Source organism: Lissotriton vulgaris, chromosome 5 (genome assembly GCF_964263255.1).
Source record: "Lissotriton vulgaris chromosome 5, aLisVul1.2, whole genome shotgun sequence".
NCBI lineage: Eukaryota > Metazoa > Chordata > Amphibia > Caudata > Salamandridae > Lissotriton > Lissotriton vulgaris.
The window spans coordinates 1,033,162,989-1,033,183,213 of record NC_141693.1 but is presented as its reverse complement, the minus strand read 5'-3'; the positions used below and the strand labels follow the sequence as shown (position 1 = coordinate 1,033,183,213).

Below are 20,225 nucleotides of genomic sequence, written 5' to 3'. Positions count from 1 at the left end.
GGGTGGGAGGAGAAGAAGCAGGAATAGGGCGGGTGTGGGGGAGGGAGAAGAAACAGGAATTGAAGAAATAGGGGGAGGGAGAAGAAACAGGAATAGGGCGTGCGGGAGGGAGAAGAAACATGAATCGGGAGGGAGAAGAAACATGAATAGGGTGGGAGGGAGAAGGAATAGGGCGGGCGGGAGGGAGGGAGAAGAAACAGGAATAGGGCGGGCGGGAGGGAGAAGAAACAGGAATAGGGCGGGCGGGAGGGAGAAGAAACAGGAATAGGGCGGGTGGGAGGTAGGGAGAAGAAACAGGAATAGGGCCAGGAATAGGGCAGGTGGGAGGGAGGGAGAAGAAACAGTAATCAGTGGGTGGGAGGGGGAAGAAGAAACCGGAATTGGGCGGTTGGGAGGGAGGGAGAAGAAACAGGAATAGGGCGGGTAGAGGGAGAAGAAACAGGAATAGGGCGGGTGTGAGGGAAAAGAAACAGGAATAGGGCGGGAGGGAGGGGGAAAAGAAACAGGAATAGGGCGGGAGGGGGAAAAGAAACAGGAATAGGGCGGGAGGGAGGGGGAAAAGAAACAGGAATAGGGCGGGAGGGAGGGGGAAAAGAAACAGGAATAGGGCGGGAGGGAGGGGGAAAAGAAACAGGAATAGGGCTGGAGGGAGGGAGAAAAAACAGGAATAGGGGGAGTGGGAGGGAGAAGAAACAGGAATAGGGCGGGTGGGAGAGAGAAGAAACAGGAATAGGGCGGGTGGGAGGGAGGGAGAAGAAGCAGGAAAGGGGCAGGTGGGAGGGAAGGAGAAGAAACACGAGTAGGGCGGGGGAGGGAGGTAGAAGAAACAGGAATAGGCCGGGTAGGAGGGAGAAGAAAAAGGAATAGGGCGGGAGGGAGGGAGAAGAAAAAGGAATAGGGTGGGAGGGAACGAGAAGAAACAGGAATAGGGAGGGAAGGAGAAGAAACAGGAATAGGGCGGGAGGGAGGGAGAAGAAACATGAACAGGGCGGGTGGGAGGGAGAAGAAACATGAACAGGGCGGGTGGGAGGGAGAAGAAACATGAACAGGGCGGGTGGGAGGGAGAAGAAACATGAACAGGGCGGGGTGGGAGGGAGAAGAAACATGAACCGGGTGGGAGGGAGCAGAAACAGGAACAGGGTGGGTGGGAGAGAGCAGAAACAGGAACAGGGTGGGTGGGAGGGAGAAGAAACAGGAACCGGGTGGGAGGGAGAAGAAACAGGAACAGGGCGGGTGGGTGGGAGCAGAAAAATGAACAGGGTGAGTGGGAGGGAGAAGAAACAGGAACAGGGCGGTTGGAGGGTGGGAGGGAGGGAGGGAGAAGAACAGGAACAGGGCGGGCGGGAGGGAGAAGAAACAGGAATTGGGCGGGTGCGAGTCAGAAGAAACAGGAACAGGGCGGGTGGGGGGAGAAGAAACAGGAACAGGGAGGGAGGGAGGGAGGGAGAAGAAACAGGGAGGGAGGGAGGGAGAAGAAACAGGAACAGGGAGGGAGGGAGAAGAAACAGGAACAGGGAGGGAGGGAGGGAAGGAGGGACGGAGAAGAAACAGGAAGAGGGAGGGAGGGAGAAGAAACAGGAACAGGGAGGGAGGGAGGGAAAAGAAACAGGAACAGGGAGGGAGGGAGAAGAAACAGGAACAGGGCGGGAGGGAGGGAGATGAAACAGGAACAGGGCGGGAGGGAGGGAGATGAAACAGGAACAGGGCGGGAGGGAGGGAGAAGAAACAGGAACAGGGAGGGAGGGAGAAGAAACAGGAACAGGGCGGGAGGGAGAAGAAACAGGAACAGGGCGGGAGGGAGGGAGAAGAAACAGGAACAGGGCGGGAGGGAGGGAGAAGAAACAGGAACAGGGCGGGAGGGAGGGAGAAGAAACAGGAACAGGGCGGGAGGGAGGGAGGGAGAAGAAACAGGAACAGGGCGGGAGGGAGAAGAAACAGGAACAGGGCGGGCGGGAGGGAGAAGAAACAGGAACAGGGCGGGCGGGAGGGAGAAGATACAGGAACAGTGCGGGCGGGAGGGAGGAGAAAGAGGAACCGGGCAGGAGGGAGGAGAAAGAGGAACAGGGCGGGTGGGAGGGAGGGAGGAGAAAGAGGAACAGGGCTGGTGGGAGGGAGGAGAAAGAGGAACAGGGCAGGTGGGAGGGAGGAGAAAGAGGAACAGGGAGGGTGGGAGGGAGAAGAAACAGGAACAGGGCGGGTGTGAGGGAGAAGAAACAGGAACAGGGCGGGTGTGAGGGAGAAGAAACAGGAACAGGGCGGGTGGGAGGGAGAAGAAACAGGAATAGGACGGGAGGGAGGAAGAAGAAACAGGAATAGGGCGGTTGGAGGGTGGGAGGGAGGGAGAAGAACAGGAACAGGGCGGGCGGGAGGGAGAAGAAACAGGAATTTGGCGGGTGGGAGTTAGAAGAAACAGGAACAGGGCGGGTGGGGGGGAGAAGAAACAGGAACAGGGAGGGAGGGAGGGAGAAGAAACAGGGAGGGAGGGAGGGAGAAGAAACAGGAACAGGGAGGGAGAAGAAACAGGAACAGGGAGGGAGGGAGGGAGGGAGGGAGAAGAAACAGGAACAGGGAGGGAGGGAGGAAGAAGAAACAGGAACAGGGAGGGAGGGAGGGAGGGAAAAGAAACAGGAACAGGGAGGGAGGGAGAAGAAACAGGAACCGGGAGGGAGGGAGATGAAACAGGAACAGGGCGGGAGGGAGGGAGATGAAACAGGAACAGGGCGGGAGGGAGGGAGATGAAACAGGAACAGGGAGGGAGGGAGAAGAAACAGGAACCGGGAGGGAGGGAGATGAAACAGGAACAGGGCGGGAGGGAGGGAGATGAAACAGGAACAGGGCGGGAGGGAGGGAGATGAAACAGGAACAGGGCGGGAGGGAGGGAGATGAAACAGGAACAGGGCGGGAGGGAGAAGAAAAATGAACAGGGTGAGTGGGAGGGAGAAGAAACAGGAACAGGGCGGTTGGAGGGTGGGAGGGAGGGAGGGAGAAGAACAGGAACAGGGCGGGCGGGAGGGAGAAGAAACAGGAATTGGGCGGGTGGGAGTTAGAAGAAACAGGAACAGGGCGGGTGGGGGGAGAAGAAACAGGAACAGGGAGGGAGGGAGGGAGGGAGAAGAAACAGGGAGGGAGGGAGGGAGAAGAAACAGGAACAGGGAGGGAGGGAGGGGGAAAAGAAACAGGAATAGGGCGGGAGGGAGGGGGAAAAGAAACAGGAATAGGGCGGGAGGGAGGGGGAAAAGAAACAGGAATAGGGCTGGAGGGAGGGAGAAAAAACAGGAATAGGGGGAGTGGGAGGGAGAAGAAACAGGAATAGGGCGGGTGGGAGAGAGAAGAAACAGGAATAGGGCGGGTGGGAGGGAGGGAGAAGAAGCAGGAAAGGGGCAGGTGGGAGGGAAGGAGAAGAAACACGAGTAGGGCGGGGGAGGGAGGTAGAAGAAACAGGAATAGGCCGGGTAGGAGGGAGAAGAAAAAGGAATAGGGCGGGAGGGAGGGAGAAGAAAAAGGAATAGGGTGGGAGGGAACGAGAAGAAACAGGAATAGGGAGGGAAGGAGAAGAAACAGGAATAGGGCGGGAGGGAGGGAGAAGAAACATGAACAGGGCGGGTGGGAGGGAGAAGAAACATGAACAGGGCGGGTGGGAGGGAGAAGAAACATGAACAGGGCGGGTGGGAGGGAGAAGAAACATGAACAGGGCGGGTGGGAGGGAGAAGAAACATGAACAGGGCGGGTGGGAGGGAGAAGAAACATGAACAGGGCGGGTGGGAGGGAGAAGAAACATGAACAGGGCGGGTGGGAGGGAGCAGAAACAGGAACAGGGTGGGTGGGAGGGAGAAGAAACAGGAACCGGGTGGGAGGGAGAAGAAACAGGAACAGGGCGGGTGGGTGGGAGCAGAAAAATGAACAGGGTGAGTGGGAGGGAGAAGAAACAGGAACAGGGCGGTTGGAGGGTGGGAGGGAGGGAGAAGAACAGGAACAGGGCGGGCGGGAGGGAGAAGAAACAGGAACAGGGCGGGTGGGAGGGAGAAGAAGCAGGAATAGGGCGGGTGTGGGGGAGGGAGAAGAAACAGGAATTGAAGAAATAGGGGGAGGGAGGGAGAAGAAACAGGAATAGGGCGTGCGGGAGGGAGAAGAAACATGAATAGGGCGGGCGGGAGGGAGAAGAAACATGAATAGGGTGGGAGGGAGAAGGAATAGGGCGGGCGGGAGGGAGGGAGAAGAAACAGGAATAGGGCGGGCGGGAGGGAGAAGAAACAGGAATAGGGCGGGCGGGAGGGAGAAGAAACAGGAATAGGGCGGGTGGGAGGTAGGGAGAAGAAACAGGAATAGGGCCAGGAATAGGGCGGGTGGGAGGGAGGGAGAAGAAACAGTAATCAGTGGGTGGGAGGGGGAAGAAGAAACCGGAATTGGGCGGTTGGGAGGGAGGGAGAAGAAACAGGAATAGGGCGGGTAGAGGGAAAAGAAACAGGAATAGGGCGGGAGGGAGGGGGAAAAGAAACAGGAATAGGGCGGGAGGGAGGGGGAAAAGAAACAGGAATAGGGCGGGAGGGAGGGGGAAAAGAAACAGGAATAGGGCGGGAGGGAGGGGGAAAAGAAACAGGAATAGGGCGGGAGGGAGGGAGAAAAAACAGGAATAGGGGGAGTGGGAGGGAGAAGAAACAGGAATAGGGCGGGTGGGAGAGAGAAGAAACAGGAATAGGGCGGGTGGGAGGGAGGGAGAAGAAGCAGGAAAGGGGCAGGTGGGAGGGAAGGAGAAGAAACACGAGTAGGGCGGGGGAGGGAGGTAGAAGAAACAGGAATAGGCCGGGTAGGAGGGAGAAGAAAAAGGAATAGGGCGGGAGGGAGGGAGAAGAAAAAGGAATAGGGTGGGAGGGAACGAGAAGAAACAGGAATAGGGAGGGAAGGAGAAGAAACAGGAATAGGGCGGGAGGGAGGGAGAAGAAACATGAACAGGGCGGGTGGGAGGGAGAAGAAACATGAACAGGGCGGGTGGGAGGGAGAAGAAACATGAACAGGGCGGGTGGGAGGGAGAAGAAACATGAACAGGGCGGGTGGGAGGGAGAAGAAACATGAACAGGGCGGGTGGGAGGGAGAAGAAACATGAACAGGGCGGGTGGGAGGGAGAAGAAACATGAACAGGGCGGGTGGGAGGGAGCAGAAACAGGAACAGGGTGGGTGGGAGAGAGCAGAAACAGGAACAGGGTGGGTGGGAGGGAGAAGAAACAGGAACCGGGTGGGAGGGAGAAGAAACAGGAACAGGGCGGGTGGGTGGGAGCAGAAAAATGAACAGGGTGAGTGGGAGGGAGAAGAAACAGGAACAGGGCGGTTGGAGGGTGGGAGGGAGGGAGGGAGAAGAACAGGAACAGGGCGGGCGGGAGGGAGAAGAAACAGGAATTGGGCGGGTGCGAGTCAGAAGAAACAGGAACAGGGCGGGTGGGGGGAGAAGAAACAGGAACAGGGAGGGAGGGAGGGAGGGAGAAGAAACAGGGAGGGAGGGAGGGAGAAGAAACAGGAACAGGGAGGGAGGGAGAAGAAACAGGAACAGGGAGGGAGGGAGGGAGGGAGGGAGGGAGGGAGGGACGGAGAAGAAACAGGAACAGGGAGGGAGGGAGGGAGAAGAAACAGGAACAGGGAGGGAGGGAGGGAAAAGAAACAGGAACAGGGAGGGAGGGAGAAGAAACAGGAACAGGGCGGGAGGGAGGGAGATGAAACAGGAACAGGGCGGGAGGGAGGGAGATGAAACAGGAACAGGGCGGGAGGGAGGGAGAAGAAACAGGAACAGGGCGGGAGGGAGGGAGAAGAAACAGGAACAGGGCGGGAGAAGAAACAGGAACATGGCGGGCGGGAGGGAGAAGAAACAGGAACCGGGCGGGAGGGAGAAGAAACAGGAACAGGGCGGGCGGGAGGGAGAAGAAACAGGAACAGGGCGGGCGGGAGGGAGAAGATACAGGAACAGTGCGGGCGGGAGGGAGGAGAAAGAGGAACCGGGCAGGAGGGAGGAGAAAGAGGAACAGGGCGGGTGGGAGGGAGGGAGGAGAAAGAGGAACAGGGCTGGTGGGAGGGAGGAGAAAGAGGAACAGGGCAGGTGGGAGGGAGGAGAAAGAGGAACAGGGAGGGTGGGAGGGAGAAGAAACAGGAACAGGGCGGGTGTGAGGGAGAAGAAACAGGAACAGGGCGGGTGGGAGGGAGAAGAAACAGGAATAGGACGGGAGGGAGGAAGAAGAAACAGGAATAGGGCGGTTGGAGGGTGGGAGGGAGGGAGAAGAACAGGAACAGGGCGGGCGGGAGGGAGAAGAAACAGGAATTTGGCGGGTGGGAGTTAGAAGAAACAGGAACAGGGCGGGTGGGGGGAGAAGAAACAGGAACAGGGAGGGAGGGAGGGAGAAGAAACAGGGAGGGAGGGAGGGAGAAGAAACAGGAACAGGGAGGGAGAAGAAACAGGAACAGGGAGGGAGGGAGGGAGGGAGAAGAAACAGGGAGGGAGGGAGGAAGAAGAAACAGGAACAGGGAGGGAGGGAGGGAGGGAAAAGAAACAGGAACAGGGAGGGAGGGAGAAGAAACAGGAACCGGGAGGGAGGGAGATGAAACAGGAACAGGGCGGGAGGGAGGGAGATGAAACAGGAACAGGGCGGGAGGGAGGGAGATGAAACAGGGAGGGAGGGAGAAGAAACAGGAACCGGGAGGGAGGGAGATGAAACAGGAACAGGGCGGGAGGGAGGGAGATGAAACAGGAACAGGGCGGGAGGGAGGGAGATGAAACAGGAACAGGGCGGGAAGGGAGGGAGATGAAACAGGAACAGGGCGGGAGGGAGAAGAAAAATGAACAGGGTGAGTGGGAGGGAGAAGAAACAGGAACAGGGCGGTTGGAGGGTGGGAGGGAGGGAGGGAGAAGAACAGGAACAGGGCGGGAGGGAGAAGAAACAGGAATTGGGCGGGTGGGAGTTAGAAGAAACAGGAACAGGGCGGGTGGGGGGAGAAGAAACAGGAACAGGGAGGGAGGGAGGGAGAAGAAACAGGGAGGGAGGGAGGGAGAAGAAACAGGAACAGGGAGGGAGGGGGGAGAAGAAACAGGAACAGGGAGGGAGGGAGGGAGAAGGAACAGGGAGGGAGGGAAAAGAAACAGGAACAGGGAGGGAGGGAGAAGAAACAGGAACCGGGAGGGAGGGAGATGAAACAGGAACAGGGCGGGAGGGAGGGAGATGAAACAGGAACAGGGCGGGAGGGAGGGAGATGAAACAGGAACAGGGCGGGAGGGAGAAGAAACAGGAACAGGGCGGGAGGGAGGGAGAAGAAACAGGAACAGGGCGGGAGGGAGGGAGAAGAAACAGGAACATGGCGGGCGGGAGGGAGAAGAAACAGGAACAGGGCGGGCGGGAGGGAGGGAGAAGAAACAGGAACAGGGCAGGCGGGAGGGAGAAGATACAGGAACAGTGCTGGCGGGAGGGAGGAGAAAGAGGAACCGGGCAGGAGGGAGGAGAAAGAGGAACATAGGGAGGAGAAAGAGGAACAGGGCGGGCGGGAGGGAGGAGAAAGAGGAACAGGGCTGGTGGGAGGGAGGAGAAAGAGGAACAGGGCAGGTGGGAGGGAGGGAGGAGAAAGAGGAACAGGGAGGGTGGGAGGGAGAAGAAACAGGAACAGGGCGGGTGTGAGGGGGAAGAAACAGGAACAGGGCGGTGGGAGGGAGAAGAAGCAGGAATAGGGCGGATGGGAGGGAAGGAGAAGAGACAGGAATTGAAGAAATAGGGGGAGGGAGGGAGAAGAAACAGGAATAGGGTGTGCTGGAGGGAAAAGAAACATGAATCGGGCGGGAGGGAGAAGAAACAGGAATAGGGCGGGAGGGAGAAGAAACAGGAATAGGGCGGGAGGGAGGGAGAAGAAACAGGAATAGGGCGGGAGGGAGGGAGAAGAAACAGGAATAGGGCGGGAGGGAGGGAGAAGAAACAGGAATAGGGCAGGAGGGAGAAGAAACAGGAATAGGGCGGGTGGGAGGGAGGGAGAAGAAACAGGAATAGGGCGGGTGGGAGGGAGGGAGAAGAAACAGTAATCGGGTGGGAGGGAGGGAGAAGAAACAGTAATCAGTGGGTGGGAGGGGGGAGAAGAAACCGGAATCTGGCGGTTGCGAGGGAGGGAGATGAAACAGGAATAGGGCAGGTGGAGGGAGAAGAAACAGGAATAGGGCGGGTGTGAGGGAAAAGAAACAGGAATAGGGCTGGTGGGAGGGAGGGAGAAGAAACAGGAATAGGGCGGGTGGGAGGGAGGGAGAAGAAACAGGAATAGGGCGGGAGGGAGGGAGGTATAAGAAACAGGGATAGGGCGGGTGGGAGGGAGGGAGAAGAAACAGGAATAGGGCAGGTGGGAGGGAGGGAGAAGAAACAGGAGTAGGGCGGGTGGGAGGGAGGGAGAAGAAACAGGAATAGGGCAGGTGGGAGGGAGAAGAAACAGGAGTGAAGAAACAGGAGTCGGGTGGGAGGGAGAAGAAACAGGAATAGGGCGGATGGGAGGGAGAAGAAACAGGAATAGGGCGGGCGGGAGGGAGAAGACACAGGAATAGGGCGGGCGGGAGGGAGAAGAAACTGGAATAGGGTGGGCGGGAGGGAGAAGAAACTGGAATAGGGTGGGAGGGAGAAGAAACTGGAATAGGGTGGGTGGGAGGGAGAAGAAACTGGAATAGGGTGGGTGGGAGGGAGAAGAAACTGGAATAGGGTGGGTGGGAGGGAGAAGAAACAGGAATAGGGTGGGTGGGAGGGAGAAGAAACAGGAATAGGGCGGTGGGAGGGAGAAGAAACAGGAATAGGGCGGGTGGGAGGGAGAAGAAACAGGAATAGGGCAGGTGGGAGGGAGAAGAAACAGGAATAGGGCGGTGGGAGAAGGAAGAAACAGGAATAGGGCGGGTGGGAGGGAGAAGAAACAGGAAAAGGGCGGGTGGGAGGGAGAAGAAACAGGAAAAGGTCGGGTGGGAGGGAGAAGAAACAGGAAAAGGGCGGGTGGGAGGGAGGGAGAAGAAACAGGAATAGGGCGGGTGGGAGGGAGGGAGGGAGAAGAAACAGGAATAGGGCGGGTGGGAGGGAGAAGAAGAAACAGAAATAGGGAGGGAGGGAGAAGAAGAAACAGGAATAGGGAGGGAGGGAGGAAGAAGAAGAAACAGGAATGGGGCGGTGGGTGTAAGGGAAAAGAAGAAACAGGAATGGGGCGGGTGGGAGGGAGAAGAAGAAACAGAAATAGGGAGGGAGGGAGAAGAAACAGGAATAGGGAGGGAGGGAGGAAGAAGAAGAAACAGGAATGGGGCGGGTGGGTGTAAGGGAAAAGAAGAAACAGGAATTGGGCAGGTGGGTGGGAGGGAGAAGAAGAAACAGGAATGGGGCGGGTGGGTGGGAGGGAGAAGAAGAAACAGGAATGGGGTGGGTGGGAGGGAGAAGAAGAAACAGGAATGGGGCGGTTGGGTGGGAGGGAGAAGAAGAAACAGGAATGCTGGGAGAAGAAGAAACAGGAATGGGGTGGGTGGGTGGGAGGGAGAAAAAGAAACAGGAATGGGGCGGGTGGGTGGGAGGGAGAAGAAGAAACAGGAATAGGGCAGGTGGGAGGGAGAAGGAGAAACAGGAATAGGGCGGGTGGGAGGGAGAAGGAGAAACAGGAATAGGGCGGGTGGGAGGGAGAAGGAGAAACAGGGAGGGAGAAGGAGAAACAGGAATAGGGCGGGTGGGAGGGAGGGAGAAGGAGAAACGGGAATAGGGAGGGTGGGAGGGAGAAGGAGAAACAGGAATAGGGAGGGTGGGAGGGAGAAGGAGAAACAGGTAGGGAGGGTGGGAGGGAGAAGGAGAAACAGGAATAGGGAGGGTGGGAGGGAGAAGGAGAAACAGGAATAGGGCGGGTGGGAGGAAGAAGAAGAAACAGGAATAGGGTGGGAGGGAGAAGAAGAAACAGGAATAGGGCGGGTGGGAAGGAGAAGAAGAAACAGGAATACGGCGGTGGGAGGGAGAAGAAGAAACAGGAATACGGCGGGTGGGAGGGAGAAGAAGAAACGTATACAGGGAGGGAGGGAGAAAAAGAAACAGGAATAGGGCGGTTGGGAAGGAGAAGAAGAAACAGGAATAGGGCGGGTGGGAGGGAGAAGAAGAATCAGGAATAGGGCGGGTGGGAGGGAGAAGAAGAAACAGGAATAGGGAGGGTAGGAGGGAGAAGAAGACACAGGAATAGGGCGAGTGGGAGGGAGAAGAAAACAAAACATGGAAAGGGTGGGTGGGAGGGAGGGAGGTACAAGAAGAAAAAGGGATAGGGCGGGTGGGAGGTAGGAACAAGAAAAAACAAGGATATATGACGAAGAAACAGGGATATAGAAGAAGAAACAGGGATAGGGCGGGTGCGAGGGAGAAGAAACAGGGACAGGAGGGAGAAGAAGAAACAGGGACATGGGAGGGAGCGAGGGAGGGAGAAGAAGAAACAGGGATGGGGAGGGAGAAGAACAAACAGTGACAGGGTGGGTGGGATGGTTAGGATTAAATACTGACTGGGCGGGTGTGAATGTTAAGAAGCAACATGGGATGGTTTAAGAAGCAACACAGACGGGGTGGGGAGTTTGAGAAGCCACACAGATGGTTTAAGAAGTAACACAGCTGGGGCAGGTGGGAGGATTAAGGAGTAACACGGACAGGGAGACGTGTAAAAAGTAACACAGATGAGAGGGAAAGAAGTAAGAATCTAAAAAATAGTATCTTAATCACAACACCAGCAGCGGAAAGACCTTATTCCATATAAATAATCAGGACTTGCTCTGTGCTCCTTCATAAAGAAGAGGAAATGGAGATGGCTTGCGCAGCCCAATTAGAAGGCTGGACTAGACTGTTCCCAAGAGGAGCAGAGTCAAGACTGATTTCCATATGGCTTGGTCCAAACTTGAATGGCATGGTGAGCAAACAAACAATGGATTTAGGCCCAGACCTCTGTACTGGGAATGAATGTTTGATATTGTTCCGCATTATGTACATCTATTGCTCTTTTTGCATTTATAGCCCTCAGTGCAACAGGAATGCCCAGACATGGGCCCTGTGCTCGCCATGCCAACGGAGTCAAGGTAGCCTGGCTGATTATTGGTGATACCCTGAATCAATCCCAGGATGCTTGTTTACAGTCCAGGGAGGACCTGGCCTGGCAGTTCGGGCTGGACTGTTCTCATGGGGTGCAGGATTCAGACTGATTTGCATATGGCTGGGTCCAAACTGGAATGGCATGGTGAGCAAAACAATGATGGATTTAGGTCCAGATCTCTGTACTGGGGGTGAATGTTTGACACTGTTCAGCATTCCGTCTCTCAATTGTTCTTTTTGCAATTAGAAGGCAGCAAATGAGAGTGACATTGAAATCCATAAATGGTAAGAAATGGGCAGACTTCAAGCCCCTGATTCAAAACAATATATCTTTCAAGCAGGAGTGCATGTTCACACAGGCAAGACTTTAAAAAACAAGTGAATGTGTTGCACACAAGAAGACGATATGCTGCTCTATATGTTTTAGCTTGAGTTACTCTCGTACTACACTGACAAAAAAGCTTTTAATTTGTAGTATGCTAGATTCTGCTGAAAATTATTAATTTCTCCTTCATGATCCACAGGCGTGATTTATAAGTCAAAGTGCGATTTCAGATAACAAAGGAAGTGTATATATTTAAATCACTCTAAGATTCAATTCCAGTTAGTAGCCTATCCGAACAACCGGGCAGAGGTCAAATCCTTTTATCCATTAATACACATAACAAATGTCAAAGATACTAACAGAAAATAAATACAAACACTAGAAGTCATATATTACCATGGAGGCTCTTGTTAATTAGCTTATCAAGTTACTACTTGAAGTTAATGTGCCACACCAGTCTATTTAGATCATAAAATATTCATGGTAAGGATAGTGCGGGCTTTAAAAGTAACTTTTGCAATCTTTAATATGTAGAAGATGGCAAACGGCTTAATTATTGACAAGTTCTACAGGCCTTTGTAGCACGAATGGCATCAAACATCCTATAAATGTAAAGTATTTGTAGAGCGCACTTCTACCAAGCGGTTTCGTGGCGCTATTACTCATACCGCTGTGGAACCCTTCCTGGCTTTCCCTGTGAAGTGTCCACTCCTGGGCACCCCCAGGGTGAAACCAGGCATCCTAGCGCTGTTGGGGCCGTTGTGGAGATTAAGCAAGCTATTGCCCAGAGTTGCAGCGTGAGACCCATGATTGGAATAGGCACTGAGGCGAGATTATCAGGTCCGAGGAATTTTTGAGCCCGAGACCCGCCGAGGTGGGAATCGAACCCTGGTCCCGGGCCAGAGCTCTGCATCAAGGTCTGCCACTCTAACCATTGAGCCACACTTCAACACTTATGGTGAAAGTACATTGTACTACTATCGAGGAGAAAATATAAATGTCTAAAAAGTCGAAATTCAGACAGCCTTTTATTTTATCTTTTTAACCACCAAATGTGTACAGTATAAATGTAGTGCAGAACACAGTCAAAATAGGGACTTCAGTGCAAGCTTTCTACTTTATAACATAAATACATATGCTGTCATGTTATTTAAAAATATTACTCATGACAATATTGATTTTCAATAAAATGGTATAATTTCCTTTTTTTAATATGTTCCTACTTTATTAATCTTCAAATAATATGATAAGAAATTCTGAAGCATTATTTAGGCTCAGACCTCTTTACCCACTCAGCACTGCACTTGGCAGAAGTAATATACTCAAAAGAATAAACTGGTTAATGGAACAGGGAATAATTAAGTTTAAAATCTTAACTCTTGTCCCCAATACACTATATGGAAACAGACTCTTGTATATTAGAATTAGATTTCAAGTCTATGTGCCATCCACATAGCTCGGCTAGAAGGGTAATAATCCACTTTGTCTTCCCAAAGTCAAAAAAGCTTGAGCAAAAATAAAGGCATTTGCATATCAAGTGGTTAAACTTTGGAAAGGGCTCCGTGGCTGATCAAAAGGATAGAATAATGCAAGTTTAGAAAGCCATGTTAAGGCATCTCTTCTAGAGATTAACATAAGTGTGTCAGAATTACAGTGCTTGAAGGTATTATTGAATTTACGGCACTTTATAAATGTTGAGTTCACGCAACATCAATACAAGGAGATCAGAAAAAGCTGCATGAACGAGGAACACACTGGATAAACAGCTCAAATGTGGTGAGATCCAAGTGAGCAAAAAAAAATGCTCCAGCCTGTGAATGAGATGTGTTCAGGTGACATTAAGGGGCTCACTAATGTTTCTCATTATTTGTAGTTTTGTTTCCTTTATACAGTAATGTTGACATATTGTGTGACTGTGAATCAAAGATTTTATCTCCACATTTATTTTTTCACAATACATTATTTAAAACAAAAGTTATTGTTATTCTGTTTTCCCTTTTCCCCCACTGATGTTGTTTTCCTTCTCTAATATCACTTCACACTTAGGACCTGATTTAGATCTAGGTGGTACTACCGCCGTCCCGCTGCGGTCCCAAGTACTCCGTCAAACTGACGGCGGTAGGCCCACTGTGTTTAGATGTTGTGGCAAAAGACAGGAGACCGCTGCGGCGGCGGTCTTCTCTGCTGGCTGACAGTACTTTGTTACTGTCATGCCGGCGGAATTGTGCCAAGCCGATTTAGATGTTCCTGTTGTTCTGGTGGTGCCCTGGTGGCAGAGTCCTGACAGAGTGAGTTACACAGAGGTGTGGAGACAGGCAAGTACTACTTATTTTCATCTCAATACACATATATGTTGTGAATCTGTCAATATGTATATGTAGGTAATGTGTAAGGCCCATTTTTTTAACATATAGCATTGCACACCAACAGCATACACACACTTTGAATGTACACCCACATGCACCACAAACGCCTAGCTTAGAATCCAGCGACAACGGGGTGGCTGAACGTGGTGGTCAAGTAGCAGCAGCACAAGAAGATCTTGGACAATGGAGTTCATGATGAAATCGGTGGTGGAACCTCGATAAAAGGTGGGTCTTCACCTCTTTTTCTTCCATTCTGCCACCTCGAGCTTGGAGGTTCCCCCCCACAGTTGCCTCGACGAAAGGCACTTCATAATCTGGATGACGGGAATCTTGGCAGGACTCCCTCCGACAGCACCTTCTGCCACTGATGTCTTCGCCGCAGGAGAAAGATTCTGGCGGAGGCGACGGTCTTGCGTCCAGTGTCCAGCCAATATCTAAATCGAGCGGGCAGACTGCCAATGGGGCAGACAGGAAGACCCTCGAAAAAGCAACGGCGGGACCAGTCCAGCCAATATCTAACTCAGGCCTTAATTCACACTTAGTCTTTTGATTTCATATTGTGGATGAAACATCAAAAATGTTCGGAACACTGAAGTAGTGGAATATTGGAGAAGCAACTGCTTTACATACCCAGAACATTCACTGTCCATTCTGCGTTATCACATGGTACCCAGGTTGAAAAATAGCAAAAGAAAAACAACACAGGAAAAGCTAAGCTCTAGTATGTATGGGGAAGAAAGCAGTCATACAAAGATGGTGAGGTCTAGCAGATGTCCGTGTCCAGGAGATGCAGAGAACACCACAGACTCCATGCCAATGCACTGAAAGTGCTACCAGGCACTGCAAACTGTAGGACCCTTTAGTGAAGCTGGGATGCAAAAATGTAGAGATTCATCAACGATTCTTTAGAATGAAACGAGAAGCTGTTGCCCGGCACAGCTCCAGAGCACCTTATGAGAACGCGAAGATGCAATGCATAATGACAGTAACATAGCGGATGGCGATGACCTGCTGGGTGCTGACAGAGGTCAGAAACACAAAGTGAACAGGAGAATGAAAATCCCTACTGACAAGGGTAAAGCACATCGAAGGTCCACACAAGGCTTGAGCACTAACTCACAAAAAACGAACTGGGGGGCATGGATTTTTTCAGCGAGATGTTTATAAAAAAAAGGTTTCGACCTGTGTGACCTTTCCAAACATCTAGTTCAATTCGTTTTGACTGAAGGCTGTGCCTGCCCTCGCAGTTTCACGTGAATGCAGCTTGGAGGCCGCGCTACGAGCCCGAGCCTGCGGTTTGCCCGATTTTGCATATAGTTCACTCAGAGGGTGTGCAGTTATTTACCATTTTTTATACTTCCACAATACGGAAACCTGGCTTGGTTGACATGGTGTCAACGTTTCCCAAGAGCTACTAATCTGTGGGAAGACTGGCGTGTAATGGAATAATTAATTACATTTTCAGTTTGGTTTTCCCTTTCGAATGGGGACTCATCTTTCATTAAGGGGAGAGTAAACCCATTACCCCGTGTCTGTCAGTGGCATGCCTAAGGAGGCCCGCACTCTTTTCTAATGCACATTTTGTCCCTTTGTTAATGAAGATTTCTGAAGGCCAGCGACATTGCAATTGAGGGCAGAGCGCCTCAGATCTTGATGTGACATACAGCATGGACAGTGCCTAATCCCTTAATCCCTTTCTCCCGGCCAGCTCCCGAAGAGTAATCCCATCAAAAATGACAATAGCCTCTGAAGCCTCCTCAAACAGCAGCCACAACAACCTAACTGATTTGTGAAAAGATGGCAAAGGAGGAGGGGAGGGACAGGCAACAGGGAGGTCATTCCGAAGCGCTTTTAACGTGACAGCCGTGTTAAAAAAAAGAGGGAGAGACAAAAAAAAGACCATCTTCAATTTAATGAAACTCATGGGAACAGGCCTGACGGTGCGAGTCGCTTGTGGTGCGCATTCTTTGCAGGCAGCCCCCGTGGCTGAGTGACAGCGTCGCACTGGTTGGTGCTTCCACGGTGATGAGGCGTGCAGGTGTGATATGAAGCGGCCTCCTCCGCCCCGCCCTCCGGGGAGGCTGCCACTCATCGCGTCCATTCCAAGCAGGCTGCTGGGGCCTCGCTCCCAGGCCTGTCACGTCTGCAGTTCCCTATTCGGCCGGGCGTTAGTGTGTAGCGCTAGTACGTCACCACCGGCAAAACTGCACGTGGATCCATTCTCAAGAACCAATTACCTTTTTATCCAGCTAATAGTTGCTACTATAAACAACTCAGCCACCCAGAGTGCTTGTTTCGGCACTCACACGCAGCAGATTGCTGGGAGATTCTGACATGTTCTATTTCACATTATGCCACAACACAGACAACCAGTAAATGGAACCCCTCCCACCCCCTGCTGTAACAGGACTTTCAAGAAATACTCAGTGGAGTAGACTTGAAGGAATAAACAATTTTTGACTGCGGTTCATTCCTGAGATGAGAATATCAAAGGAAACAAGCTCCACGCAAGCAACAAGGGTAGTTGTGCTAGTGCACTAACATTGTAGAGAACTGATTTTAATATATTCCCCTTCATGAACATTAAGACTCGGTAATCTGAGGAATCAAGACGTGTCAGCAATGAAGACACTATAAAATTAATTGAAGGGACCCCCGGCACGAGTGTCGACTGCTGGGGGCCCCGGGCACTGGGACAAAATTAATTGAATGGAAAAAATCTGGTATGTAGTTGACATATTCTAGTAGAGGATATAAAATCTTTTGGTCCATGGGTATATTAACAAGAAATTACTCATTAATACAACTGCTGCTTAGAGCAATAGCTGCTAATAATGTGCCTATATATATATATATATATATATATATATATATATATATATATATATATATATATATATATATATATATATATATATATATATATATATATATATTTATTAGCTTCACGAAAGTAGATCTAGCTAAGACACACATACACCCTGGTTAGACGATAGAAAAAGAGGTGGAAGATCCAATATCTCGACCCAAGGGAATCTTTTCCTCATGCCCCCCCCCCACCCCCCCCCAAATATTTTCTCACAAGGTCTCAATGGCATTTTCAGAACTGCAGCAGAGAGTAAGGTGGCAATAAAAGTTCACAACGACCTGCTACTTTGGAATGAAAGTAACTTGCACCTTAACAGACTGACGTGTCCATGTTTCATTTATCCTCCCGAATATAATGACTAAGGGTTACAGTTTAAGAAACCTTCACCTGTTTAAAATTGCGTTGTGATTCCTATAATCAACAGATTTCACTACAGTTATAATCATCCACACAACACTTTATAGATACTCCCTTTCTCCCCAGTTTTGGGAAGGGATCAGGATGGGCGGGACTTGACTTACTAATAATTGATCATTTCTCCATGTTTATTATTGATACTTGATCCAACATGTTAATGTGTTAAGTGCAACACATTATTATATGTACCACTATGCTCTGACATCATCATCCTCTAAAATTGTCTATGTCATTATGTAAAATTCAATAAAGTTTGTGTTAAAAAAAAGGTACACTAAGAAGACCAGATGGCAAGCTATCAGGAAAGAGAAGGCTGAAACTGTGAGAATAGTAGATAGCCCCAATCTTTCGTTTAGCCCAATTATGAATCATAAAGAATCAGTGTAAACAGCAAGTATTGATGGTCACAGAGAAATAATTAAATTCAATCCATTTGACACAGATACAAATTATTTTAGGATTGTCTTGGCTGACAGAGCATAATTCATTAACAAATTAGGAGAAAAGAACTGTGCATTGCCTTTGATTTATTGCTTAGTAAATTGCTATCAATGCGAGGGAAAGGAACTGGAAGAAAAAAAGTTGTAACAAACTCAAGCAGCACTGCATTCTGGATGAACTTTTTTGGCAATACTCTAGAAATAATACCCAAGTGTGAAAAAGTTTGGTAAGTCTTCAGTGCAAGTGAAGCCGGAAAATTAACACCCACCATCCAGATGATTGTAAGATCAAGGTACAGCCATGGGCAGTTTAACCCTGAAGTAGAATCTAGGCTCTAACAGAGGCAGAGAACTGACATCTAAAAGAATGCATCGACAATTACTGGCTAATGGAGTCAGAAGATCATCCCAGTCCCAGTCTCCTCTCTGCTATTTTTTGTCCCCATGAAAGGTGGACACTTGATAGTCTAATTCCTAAAGAGGGCCCTTACCACTGCACCAATTTTGCTTCAGGCTGATCCAGCAATTTTTTTTTGTGGAATTCAACACTTCATACAGTAGTCGGATGCCTTCATGTGACCTGGGCAGGTGCCAAGGAGGTGGATAACTGGCTCCACTGCTGTGCATTCTACAATGAATGCCACGGGACAAAGCAGACAATGTGATTGTGCCCCGATGGTTACTACAAAGGCAAGATATGTTACCTTTACACCTTTGTCTCAAAACCACTTGTTTTGCCCCACAGCGCACCAGTCTGATTTCAATGGAGGGTGCTCATGAGAAAAATCTTCTAAATTCTAGAAATACGGAGCAGGACTGCCATATTATTTGTCTTTGCATTTTGCACCTTAACTATACTGCAGATCTACTTTTGATGTGTAGTGTTCAGGCAAAGTTTGATTACTACCACTGGATGATCTACAAAAGGGCAAACAAGACCTGTAGAGGTGGCATGCTGCCTAGAATCTTTCACATGAGTAAGCAGTTATAGATATGAAGGCAGGTTTCAAATTAATGTTCCACACTACAAGGTGATATACACTTCACATTAAACAGAAACAGAAGGGCTCTACAGTAAACCATTACCCTGCTTTCAGTGTTACTTACTGTCTGCTCTATTTCAGCAGCCTCTTCTCTTGGCATTCGATCAAGTAGGTCCTCATAGTACTTCAGCCCAATGACCTGCTGGCTGGTTAGGGGGGCCTTTGTGCGAATATCCTCAAGACTCCGAAAGCCCTTGCAAACAGAGAAGAAAATATAACCTACATTAAATAATATAACAATGTATAAATTAAACTCTTTAGTAAAAACATGTTATTACTTTTAAAGGTTGCTACAGACACAATATAGAGTGTAATAAGAGAAGCTACTGCAGGAATAAGGCAGATACTACATGCAGAGACCAAATAAGAAGCAAAGGGGCAGAGATAAGTGCAACATTCCATCGCAAAAGCAGGGGATCAAATTAAACTCTAGTCTGCATTAGTTCATGCCTGGGCCCAAAAATACAGACTGGAACACAAAAATGGGAACCTGAAATGTCTTTTAAGGTCACACAGACCTTTGAAAATAAGACGCAGCACCATGAACATGACTGTTTCCCATTTTAGGTAAAAGTATTATTTTTATATTTGCCCCTTTTGACTACCTCAGTTCAATCTACAGTGATGTTACATGCATATCTGAAATCAAACCCTTGTAAAACCAAGTTCCTGTCAATTCACATTAAAATCCTGTTGCGGTGTCTATGAGTTGCAACGGGGTATTCAGCAACGATCACAGACTCGAGGTAGGGACTCCTCTGCCCCTCACATGGACAGACCACCATCTGATTCCCATACAGTGGCTGCCAGTCACCTCGGCCCTGGCACTCCCTCGTACCATCCTACAAGGGAAAGAATGGACAAAACTTTCCACTGACCGGTGGATCAAGTCTCTGTCCCCCGCCCCCTCCCAAGCTGAGGCTGACCCTACGTCTCTTTATGATAATTATACCAACTGGATGCGTACGGCCCTGGACTCTATTGCACCCCAGAAAGCCCTTAAAGAGAAGACCAAATCAAGGAACTCACCCTGGTACACCCCCAAACTTAAAGAATTGAAAAGAGTATGCAGGAAGCTTGAAAGAACTTGGAGGGAATCCCGCAGCAATTTAGATAAAATTAACCATCATGAAGCAATCAAAAAATATAAAGCTGAGATTAGTTGTACAAAATCTTCTTATTTTGAAGAAAAAATCACTACTCCCTCCAACTACCCTAGAGAAATTTTTAAAATAGCAAAATTTCTTATTGACACTCCTATTCCCCTCGATCCCAGCAAAGCTCAGACTCGTTGTGATAACCAGGCTGAATATTTTTATAAGAAAATACAGAATATTTCTTCTGCATTTGACTCACCCAATTTGGCCTATGATGAAGGAACCACTTCACCGCACATCACGCCCCACAAATTGGATGAGTTCCCTTTGCTAAAATAGGATTCTCTTGATCTCCTCATGCGGAAAGTCAAATCTGGGTCACCCACTGATCCCGCCCCCCCTTGCCACCTAGCAAAGATTACAGATACTATTAGACCTGTCATTCTCAATATCTTAAACACCTCTATCACCACAGGCTTAGTCCCCTCTGCGTGGAAATGTGCCCAAGTTAGAGCGCTATTGAAAAAACCCACCTTGGACCCAGATAACATGGCCAATTATCGACCAATTTCATTACTCCCTTGGGTTAG

General features: G+C 50.3%; 1 protein-coding gene across 3 annotated transcripts in view; it reads right to left on the bottom strand.

Annotated features, from left to right (window-relative positions):
- Positions 1-20,225, bottom strand: part of POLL (DNA polymerase lambda) — a 279,739-nt gene that overhangs the window by 48,153 nt on the left and 211,361 nt on the right. For all 3 annotated transcript variants that reach the window (XM_086922660.1, XM_086922661.1, XM_086922662.1), the window contains exon 7: positions 18,603-18,731. In XM_086922660.1, the coding sequence (XP_086778786.1) occupies positions 18,603-18,731 (129 nt within the window). The remainder of the gene's footprint in view (positions 1-18,602; positions 18,732-20,225) is intronic.